Source organism: Chrysoperla carnea, chromosome 5 (assembly GCF_905475395.1).
Source record: "Chrysoperla carnea chromosome 5, inChrCarn1.1, whole genome shotgun sequence".
Lineage (NCBI taxonomy): Eukaryota > Metazoa > Arthropoda > Insecta > Neuroptera > Chrysopidae > Chrysoperla > Chrysoperla carnea.
The window spans coordinates 34,514,630-34,526,706 of record NC_058341.1 but is presented as its reverse complement, the minus strand read 5'-3'; the positions used below and the strand labels follow the sequence as shown (position 1 = coordinate 34,526,706).

The 12,077-nt window shown below is 28.0% G+C and overlaps 1 protein-coding gene across 1 annotated transcript in view; it reads left to right on the top strand.

The window, feature by feature from the left end:
- Nucleotides 1–12,077, top strand: part of LOC123301130 (ras-like protein family member 10B) — a 122,190-nt gene that overhangs the window by 52,276 nt on the left and 57,837 nt on the right. Inside the window, exon 2 of the mRNA XM_044883864.1 lies at nt 3,637–3,763. Within this exon, the coding sequence (XP_044739799.1) occupies nt 3,637–3,763 (127 nt within the window). The remainder of the gene's footprint in view (nt 1–3,636; nt 3,764–12,077) is intronic.

Here is a 12,077-nt window from a genome sequence, read left to right as displayed (position 1 = left end):
TTATATAATTTATAATACTAAATTTATGATCCATTAAGAGAAAATTTTATTTAAATAGAATGTAAAAGAGTCATATGCCTGTCTTATTTGATTTTTTCAATCATGTTAAGCAGCTATTTCTATGCTGAATAATACTCGACTCGAAGTTAGTTATCTATATAGTTTACGCCATTGTATCATAAACATTAATAATAATCGAAAATCGACATTGATGTTTAAATTCGTTTACAAAATTTACTAAACAAACAAAAATATGTTAATGCTGAATAAACAAATATGAATAAAAATTCGTTAATTTCAACAAATTTCACGACATGCCTAGGGCATAAGTTGGTTAAGGCGCTTGACAAGAATCCAAGACAATCGAGTTCGATTCCTGATATATGTATATATTTTTTTAATTCTCTTTTATTAAATCTGGATAAAAGATCTTATGCTCATCTTGGTTCCGAGTCACAAAAAATAACATTATATTAGTTGTAAGCAAACTTTGTAAAAATACTTACCAAAATGTAATAGAAGTAAAAATTGTAATTTTGGTAGAGAACAATTTTCCGGAGATCCTTATGGATTTTTGCGGTAGTTCATAATACGACTTATATATCTATATATCACGATATATTTTCAACGGGAATGTTTTTGAAAGTTTTATTAATACAACTGATACTTACGTTATAAGAACTGATTCATACAACTTTCTTGATGTTTTTTACGACCCCACAATTGCCTCTCGATCTATACCTTAAAATAGTGGTATACAGTGTTAAATACACGTATATATAATTTGCATATATAATTAATGTTGAAACGCTAAAAGAAAATTTTAATTTAATCGTAATCATAATGTTGATTTTTACTAATTTAAACAAAGTCATGTTTTATGTCAAATTTGGGGAATATTTTAACATATTCAAATTATACTAAAATCGTGATTGTGATTATTTAATATATTTTATATAACAAATGAATATGTAAAATAATGAAAATGTCAATAAAAGCTTACAATTCACGTCGGAAGATTTGAAATAAAATATTATAAGAAATAATTTTACTCCATATCATGAGAGTTTATGCATTTATTTATGAGTTTTTGTTTAAAATAGTTATTACAAATTGAAAATTAATGATACAGGAGCGTGCCCTAATCATAGCACTTAATTTTAAAGAATATATATATATATAAATAAATATATATATATATATATATATATATATATATATATATATATATATATATATATCAAATTTTAGGGTATTGATTTGTAAATACGTATCCGAACAAAGAAAGCAATTATTAATAATATTTTTGTTGTTTATTTAAAGTAGTACGAGCGCTAAGGAAAGTTAAGACTTGTGGTTTGAAATAATTTATACCTTATTTTCAACTTTGATCGTGAATATTGTTATAACTTCATGAATGTAGACGGAAAATAAGAATAAAATTTTTCGATATCTGCTTTTATTTTCGAAATATTGAAAGTTATATAATTAAACAAAATTTTCAATTTTCGATATTTTAAAAATTACATCCTTAATCATCCTCCTCATACATCCTTAATTAGAGAACAAACAGTTATAAAAATGAAGAAAAAAAATTGCTGAGTTAAGTGTTGAAATATAATGCATAGGGATCGTTGCCTACGCAATCGTTGATCTTTTTACGCCAAGTAAGTAAAGAAACATCCATACTGTGTGTATAGCCTCTCATACACACAAAGTCATAAGTGTATTTTTCTTCTCACTTCCTCAGTGGATATAGTATATAAACATATATGCTATAAACAAACAAACACATACATAATATATGTAAAGTATAAATTAAAATTATATACAATATCTGTAGACGTACTATATAATGTTTCTAACCTAATTTGCATCCACACGAGTAAAGAGCGATGATTCTTCCTCCAAAAAAAAACCAAACGAGATATCAAGCTGAAATTTGTATAGCATGCAGTCTAAACCGTTATTTAAGATGGGTCCTATGACACCAAGACTCAATTGGCCTATGTTTCTCATTTACGAATTTGATCTCACTTTTTACGTCCTGAGCATGCTATAAAAAATTCAGCTTGATAACTTTTTTGGTTTTTGAATTATCGTGTTCACAGACAGATATACAAACGGGCGGACGGACGGACAACTGGAAATAAACTAATTAGGTGATTTTATGAACACCTTTACCAATATTATGTTCGTAGCATCAATATTTTTAAGCGTTTAATTTTTTGAATTTTTAGTCTACGTTGATATAATTCATATATACATGATATAAAAATTCACTATAGATACAATCAAAAATAAAATATGTTTGCTGTTGGGTAATTAGGACCAAGAAAAAAATCTTAAAATGTTTTAAATTTTATTTTACACATAAAAAGCATTTACAAGCGTTGTTTTTTTATAAAAAAAAATTTTTGTATAAAGCTTTTTAATGTAAAGAAAATCTTAGGGTGGCTTATTATTAAAAAACACTTAGTGTCTTACCACAATAAAATGTACCATTTTCAGCCATCCTTTCATGCTAATGTCGATTCATGTCAATGATACTTAAAAACACAGGAAGTGTATATATTGTGTTATGTCGTGGATACCATACCATGGATTTTCATATTATTTAAAAACTCTCAAAAAGAACATAAAACATTCTTTTACTTTAAAAATTTTATTTTAGTTATAAACCTTTTTTTGGTTAGAGATTGTTATGTAAGGAATACTCCTCCCGATGTGCTTTTCTGAAAACTTTCATAGCTTTGAAGTTATTATCATGTTTCTTACCACTCTTTGTTTCATGCAATCATTTTAGATGTAGTCAACTGATTAGCGAAAAACTATAAGCTATCCGAATTTCTGAATATACCTTCGAGAGTTCTAGAAAATTGTTTTCGTAGTGGGAGAATCATAGAAATTTTTTTGTTAATTACTTCGCATTTAGGGTTTTTTGCACGCTGTTCATAGCTGTATGTATCTATGTAACGGAATCTTTGAACGTGTTTTCTACTCACTTTAATACGACGGTTTGTATTGAAATTTTGCATACTTATCAAGAACCATTGGCAATACAATACTTTTAAAAGTTTGTGCGATTAACCTGATCAAGACCTTCAGTACTAACGATTAACTAATACATTTTTGATGGTGGAAGCGCAGATAAAATGCCATTATATTAATAAATAGTTTAAAAAATTAAAAAACTCACTTTTGTTGCTAGAACTAAATACTAGATGAGCTAAAAAGTAGGAAATAATATTACTAATTCCTGTTAGATTGGTAGTTTCTTAGGTAGAACATGTTTAAATTATTTGGCGTGACAAAGATATTTCGGCAATTCTATGCAATAACTATGATCCAATGTAATTCTATCATTGTTTTTAGAATGCACCCCAACATTTTCAAAAATTATATCACCGTTTACCACACTTCGCTTTCCGTTTAGTTCACAATTTGTGTGCGACAAGATCCTTCTGTAATAAAAGGATAATAAAAAAGGAAAAAGAAATGAAAAAGAATTTAAAAAATGATTTATCAATGAAAATTTTCAGATAAGTCGCATTTGGAGGTACTACTTACACAAAGCTTGGTTATTTATTTGTAAATTTTTTCTAACAATGTATTTATAGATTAATAACGGTGAAGTTTTTAATAATACGACGTGTTTTGAAAACACTCAGACATTATTTTAAAGTATTTTTCAATTTACAAAACAAGATATACATTCTGGAAGGTCAGTCAAAGTTATCACCAAATGCACAGAGAAATTTGGGTAAGTTTTTAATAGAATTTTGTTATTTTTTGCTAGTGTTTCGTTTGTTAGTATATGTTGTTTTTTTTTTTGTTTTATCTCCACAGGATTTATATTATAGCAAGAGCACCTTTTAAAATTCCCTAAAGGATTAAATTGTTTTATACATGATATAAAAAATTGTCAGAAAAAGTGTATATTTTCGATGTAACAAAAATATATATGTTATATAGATGTTTTTTTATGATAGTGTTATTTACGAATGTTTGGACAGTAAATACAGAGTGATCTTTTTATGTAACTTTCTAAATGGATTGTTTGTTTTTTTAATAACAAATTTAATACTTTTATCTCATACAGGGTGAATCAATAATAATCAATCTTGCTGTAAGATATGCAGAAACAAGTATTTTATAGGACAAAAGATGTTATGTATCTTATAATTGCCATATATTATTGTCAATAATTGTTCATATTACACTTTGTCATAATTGTATCTATTCGTTGTGTGCGTAGTCATGGTAGGGACAATAGTCCAAGTCGATGCCAGCGCTTCCAGTGAAAAATTTTGGCGTTAAAGGGGGCTGTTATTACTAATTTGCAGTTCTTTACATGTTAATGTTATAGAAATGTCAAATTAAAATTATTGTAAAACACGAATTAATTAAACTTAATGCATTAAAAATTGTGAAAATAAGAAATCAAATTGCACAAATATTATTTTTCAAATGTAAATTATCATAATTATTTATTTAAATTTGTGAGACAATAATATTAAATTTTCAATGTAAGTCTTAAATGCAATCCATACAATTATATATGCATCCATACAATTCTATGATTAAAGTAGCGTATCGTTACCATGGAAACGAAACTCACGCACGGAGCGAATAAGCAGTTCTAATCAATATATGTTACCAAATAAATTTTTTAACACGCTTATATAAGCTTCACCTGTATGTATATTTGTATGTTTGTATGTAATTCTCTAATAGCATACCCATGCATAGAACATCATCAGTTATATACATTATACTACCGATAGCCATACTATACATATATACTTAACAAGCAACAAGCGTGGTTTTTAGTTTTTTAAACTATATTTATTATCATTCTCTTCGTATTAAGCAATTTTATATCGAAATTAAATAAATTATAACTTGGCGATATAAGACGAAAAGTAAGAATAAAATTTTTCGTAATCTGGCGTAAATTTCAAAATATCCAAAATTGAAAATTTTGTTTAATTATTCAGCTTTCGATATTTCGAAAACCATGGCACATATCGGAAAATTTTATTGTTATTTTATTATATCGTCTACATTCTTCAACTTATAACAAAGTTGAAAATAAGATAATTTCAACCCTAAATTTACCCTGCTCTTACATCCCTTATATGGACGGAGACACTTGGTTATATTCTTTTCTATGGCAATGCTTATATGTTTAATTTCCATTAAAAAGTTTTTTTTTAATTTGTTTTCATTCATTCCAAGTAAAAATTATCAAAAACTTTCAAAATATGTCGTTTTCAGCATGGATACCTATGCTGAAATTTCAGCCAAATATTCTTTGAGTAAAAGTCTGTCTATGAAAAAATTTTGATCCTTTAAATCAAACATTGTTATCATGCTCATACATCCTTAACGATTGGAAGAATAGTTATATTTATTCGAAAACAAATACAATCTCCTATGTTTCAAATGAATTTTACCTTACTTTTTTCAATTGACCCGATCTAGATCCGTGCTTGTATTGTATTAGTAGTAACATATGTAGGTACTTATATTGCATTAGTAGTCTGTGGTTTCAAGATACATTACAATTCTTCATATCTTGTACGTCCTAATAAACTTATGTTTTTCTACATGATAAATTCAACAAGAAAAACTACTAGAATTACAACTAAGTAATTTCCGTTTTAATTCTATAAAATCTCTATTCTTACCTCATATAAGAAAGCTTTACCATTTTGTTTCCGTAGCCAGGTAGCTAATAACAACACATCCACTTACATACTAAATACTCATAGAATTGTTTTCTTTTCAGTATAATTAGTTTTGTAACATCCTTTATGGAAGAAAAATATTTGTACTAATTCTTAAAAGGTATTATAAAGGTTTTATTTGATCCTTGAATAAAAATTCTGTTTAAACGAAAAATTCCTAAATGATTATAACATTCACCTCTACCTGTTTTTTAATTTATAATAAACTACTTTTTGCGACTTATCTTATATTTTTTTATCGTTTTCCAATAATTTGACTCTACTACGAATGAAAAGGCCCTTTCATTCTAGCTTAAATGGAAATGAAAATGGTAGTTTCAGGGGTGTTGCTACTATTTTCGAGGTGTTATGATTTCCTCGACCTCGAAAATAGTAACAACACTCCTGAAACTAAAGGGCTTTTTCATTCGTAGTAGAGTCAAATTATTGGAAAACGGAAAAACATATAAGATAAGTCGAAAATAAATATATACTAGTAAATTCGCCAAGACAAATGGAAAATCTCTTTACCAAATTTTGATCTGAGGCCTGATTCGGGAAATATATCTATGGGAAAAATAAAAAGATTTATGAATGCACAAACCTATCAACATTCATTAAATTAGTAGGTGTCACTTTAGAATATAGAATTTACAATAATTGATTATAAATTGATTTCATTGGGTAGCGAATACTAAAAATAATATTTTGTTGTCTTTATTTTTAAGAAAAAAATAATAATAATAATAATACAAACCTATTTTTTAAATTAATTCACCAATACAGACTGTTAAAATCGCTCTGTTAACTACTGGGCTCGTTTCTTTAGAAAACTAAACGCAGAGATGAAAGAACAGATTTTACCAAAAATTTTTTCGAAAATAACTTTTCATATCCTCTATTTTTCGAAGTTTGGCACGTTAATTAAGTAATCAAGTGTCGTTAATCAACCTATCTTTTTTTATAATATTCCCATTTGATCAGCTAAAAATAAATAAACAAATTTACTTTATAAACAAACCAGTCTGTACGTATTATATAACCATATAGTGTCTATGTCATCTATATATGGTTAGAGGACACAAACTCTATAATAGTTTCGATCTGCCATTCGATCCAATTTACCCAATTCAATTATTGGTTTTGATGTACACACAAAATATAAGTGCAAAAAAATTTTTTTTATTCCATAGTAGTAATAATAAAAATATATGGTTAAAGGAGCCGGTACCGTTTTCGAGAGTAAATATTAAGACGGGTGAATTTTGAATATTTTCTTTTCTGATTGCAATTAGAAAGGTTTAGATTTAGGTTTCGACTGTGCGTTAACTAACGGTGAAGACCCGCTATTAAAGTCTCTAAATTTTTGTCCCACAAATTAAAATAAGATTAGATCCATACTATAAAGAATAGAAATGGTGTTTCTTATTACTAGAATTATATTTGGCGCGGTGTAAGCGACAGCAAAACTGTCTGGTAATTATATTAGGTATATACAATAAATAGTCCAATCATCTTAGTTTTTCACCTCGGAATCTCACGGAATAATCTGAATACTTGTACAAACCTTTATTTTGATAGAACAACTGTTGTGTCTATATTCACATATGATCACATGTCAGCGTCCCTAGATATTCTCGTCGAAAAATCCGTTTTTTAAGAAAATCTGGTTTGCTTTGCTTTCAATTGTATTCATATTTATGAAAAAAGTTGTAATGGATAAAATTTTCAACAAATTTCGTCTTCTTTTTTACGCTAAACTGTTTTCGAAATAGAAGGGGTCGAAGCTTCTATATACTTTTAAATTTTCTTCATTGCTGACAAGATTTCCGCTTGATGACTCTTTCTTATTAAAGATGGTATTGACTTTAAAAATTACTGTGGAGGATACCCGATCTTTCACAAGTACTCTTAAAATATTGTTTCGTTTTTCTGCTCTATTTCAAAAACGGTTCAACATTTAAAATAAAATTCCAGACAAAAGATTTTTATCCTCTATAACTTTTATAAAAATGTAAGTGCGTTTGAAGGCGAAGGAAACGAGATATTCTCAAAAAACTGATTTTTGAAACCTTTGACTATGAATATCTTTCTTGAGACAACGTTTGTTGTATCAAAATAAAGGTTTGTGTAAGTAAATAATCAGCTTATTCCGTTAAAATCCGAAGTTAGCCCCTTTCTTTGACTTAGATGAGTGTGCTAAAAGCAATATAATTATGTAGCTAAAAGTGGAAAATAATTTTAAAAAATTAACTTAAATTATTTTAAAAACAGCAATTAACGGAAATTTTTCTGAAATGTTAATGCACGTAGTAAACGCGGTAAACGCAACCGCTTTCAGGCGTTGTTCATCCCTACCTAATTCCAAAAAGAAAAGAAATATACAAAATTCAGCCATCTAGAAATTAACTTTTTCGTGACGTTACCAGTTCTATACCAATATATATTTTATAGTAGGACTAGACTATTGGGAAAAATACTTTTATTGTGAAAATATCTTTTCATATTATTTGATACTCAACCAATAACATAAATGAATATATTCGATTTCATTTCAAATATTTCGTTCATTTCTTCTAAAAATGTATTGTATTACGAACAAAAATCATTCTATATGTTTCTACTTTTCAAATACAGTCAAACCTGGATAAGTGAGAGTTCAAGGGAGCACAATCTCATTCTCGCATATAGAGGTTTCTCCCTAACCCAAGTTTCTCGCTAATGCAGGTACATGAGTAGCGTTTCTCTCTTATTGAGGTACGAAGCAATAACAAGTCACAGCAAGTATGAATGTAGTAAATATGTAATATGATAAAATTATGTGCATAATATTCACAACATATATTGCGATATGCACAACATATAAGCGACAGTCCTATATATGTACATATAGAGGACTGTCGCTTATAGAGGTATAGATAAGTAGCAGTCTCACTTACGGAGGTCCGTGAGGGAAAAACGACTCTCTCTTACAGATGTTTCTGTTTCTCGCTAATAGAGGTTTTCTGAGCTTAAAAAGACGAGTCCTGGCTATTAATCTCAGTTATAGAGTTTTCTAACTTATCCAGTTCTCACTTACCCAGGTTTGACTGTATTTCTAAATTGTGTTAAAATTTTCGATACAAAACATTTCTTCATTTTACAAGATAATAAATAAATACGTCGCTTTAAAAAATACAAAAACTAGTCAAAATGGATTACAGGATATTCAAACTAGAAATTCTATTGAAAGCTGAAATCAAAACTTTTTTAAATCAAAAATAAAGGAGGGAAGAATGTACCAAAAAAATTTATGGACCCAGAATTTTAACATTCTAGCTATTTGCTGTAAGTCATGCGAAAACACAACACGTAATAATTTTTATACTATGCATATATGTAATATGCAAGGTACACTAAGTTTAGTCCCAAGTTTGTAACGCTTAAAAATATTGATGCTACGAAAAAAAATTTGGTATTTTAGCCATTTTTGACATTTTTAAAATATGAACATAGTAAACTTTTAAAGCATTTGAAAACAAAACAAGCTTAGGGGTGGTCGTATACCCACCACCAGCAAAAACTAGCAAAAGTAAGATTTGCTGTTATAAATTTCAATATACATATAATAACAGTTTCCCATCAGACAGTTTCCAGGAACTTCTCTTGCCTTGACCGCTAAAATTTTTACTCTGAATACTACGATAAAAAGTTTTTAGTGAAAAAGTTCTTATTATTCACCTTTAGGTAAATAATATCAAAGAGTAATTTTGTAGCTAATCAAATTTCTTTCATAATTAAGGTCTTATTTTTAAAGGTATTTTCGCCCAAAACGACCTTTTTTCGGAAAGAATTGAAGTCATTTTCATTTTTTTTAACACGTATACTTGGTACCAATTTTCAGATTGTAAAATAGATGGTTTTTTTTTAAACTTTGTATCGAAAAAAATTTAAACCAAAATTTAGGTATAGGGCTTAGGTTTAGTCATTTACTGTTATCTTTTTAATATATTTTCTTGAATAAATTTTCAGTTGCTTATGAAATTCTCTGCCGTACTCCTTTGTATCATACTTTCAAACTTAAAAGTAAAGTAACCGAACACAAAATAATAAAAGAAAAAAATATATTCTTGTTTTTATACCGATATTTATTTAGAAAGAAGACATAATACAAGCAAAATCTAAACTTAATCCTAATTGACAGTTCTCACTATATTCAATAAAACATTAACATTTGCTATCGTGGAATGCTTAGAGTGTTTTAGAATTGAATGGAATTATTTCATATGAACATAAATCTCAAATTATAGATATTAACATTTCAATATAACATTCACAGTACCAAACTGTTAACAATCACAGAAAATAACCATGCTGCTATAAACGAAAGATCGTAGCCATTTTGTTCTGAGACAAAAGTTTGTATAAACTATTTTGTTTGTTTTGTGTTAGACAACATACACACCCTTTAATTCTGAAACACCCTGTTTCAAAAAGCCAAAAATTTTCTTCTCTCACACTCTATTCAAAAATTGAGAATTATTGATTCAAATTTCTCATGAATATAATATGAACGACATATTTATTTAAAAACATGTTTTCGGTATAATGAAGTAATACCGATAAGAGATATGCTGACTAGATCGTATATATGAATATATTTATCACAGCATGAAATGAAAAACAACTGAAAATCGTATATTTCTGACTAAGCAGAAATAATAAATTGAAAAAAAAAAAAATTATACGATTCTAATACGTACATATACTACATACAGATTGTAAAAAAATTAAAAACCAATTGTTCACTTCGCTTTTGAATTGGTTCAAAAAATTATGTAGTTACTAGCCCACTCGCTTTGCTGGGTTTAAAAGTTAAGATTGGAAAAGACCACCGCCTTATAGCCTTCACTTCCGTTACTCTCACTTATACTCTTTCCATAACATTCGAAATAATGGTTGAGATTGTTTTACACAGGTAAAATATATGTACAGTTTTCTATTTTTTTAAATGTTAAATAGTCATAATTCATTGAGTATATCAGAAAAGATGGAAATGAATTGTTTTACGTAGACTATTTTTACAAAAATCTATAATTTATGATAATGTCAGATTAAATTAATTTTTTTTAAAAATATGTATAGCTCTTGTTATTATATAAATTATAGCTCTTGTGTTATTCTTATGTATGAGCTATATTATTGTTAAGTTTTATTCAAAAATATTCATAAGTTTTTGCGTGAAAACGTAACAAACACACAAACAATCGAATAAACAAACAAGCATCCTTAGTTTTACATTTATAATATAATAGAGATAGCACTCGACAGGGCGTAAAAAATCGACAGAAATTATTTGGTTACAACTAATGACATTTTTTTGTTTTTATTTTGGCTTGAAATATATCATACATACACTTCAGAAGTTCCTAACAAAAAAAAATTGCATATTTCAATTAAACCATGAACAAGTATAGAAGTTTGTAAGCATCCCATTTTCAAGCTTCTGTTCCGGATATGGCTGAAAAATATATTAGTTCAGAATAGAATGAGGAAAAATTGCAAAGCTATAGACTACTAACTAACATATTGAAAAATTTGTTGTTCATTTTTTGGATCTGCTGTCTGATCATTCAAAACGATAAGCATAAGAATTTTCGGTCAATCAAAAGTAAAAAAGTGGATACTGTGAGACCCACAAAATTACTGACATAAGGTCGGAAAAAGGCCAAGTAAAATGAAGAGTGTAAAACATTGAAGTGTATTTTTCTTTTTTAGCCCTCTCCGAAGCTATTGTGAAATTTAAAAAAAGTTATTATTTAAAAAATGTACGTTTTTTTAAATATTAGTATCTCCCTTTTAGCACGTCATTAGTTTGGACACGTGGAGTAAAATTAGTTGTTAAAATGAGATTATTTATAATTTAGTAAAAAAAAAAATATATCGTGTTTTATAGAGTATGTGATTTACAAACTAAATCTATCGACCAAGTTAGGTTAGGTTAGGTTAGGTAATATTGGCTGTCTACGAAGGACACACTTAGGCTATAGAGCCCATTGTGATACCATATGTGTTTTACCACCTTTCCGCTGATAATTTCATTTATCAGCTCCTCAATTTCAGACGCTGAGTGCACCTCCTTCATGCATATACCATGCACTCCACCAGCCCATCACAACTAATAATTAAATTAATTTTGTTGCGACGGCGGGAATCGAACCAGCTACACTAAGCATACCGCGGATGAAATTGGTTACGCCTTATTTCGTTTTATTTCGTTTTAATTTCCCCCTACGGCAAATTCAGGCACAGTTTTTTTCAATCTTGATATCAACAGTTACACACCACAAATTTCACTAAAATTTC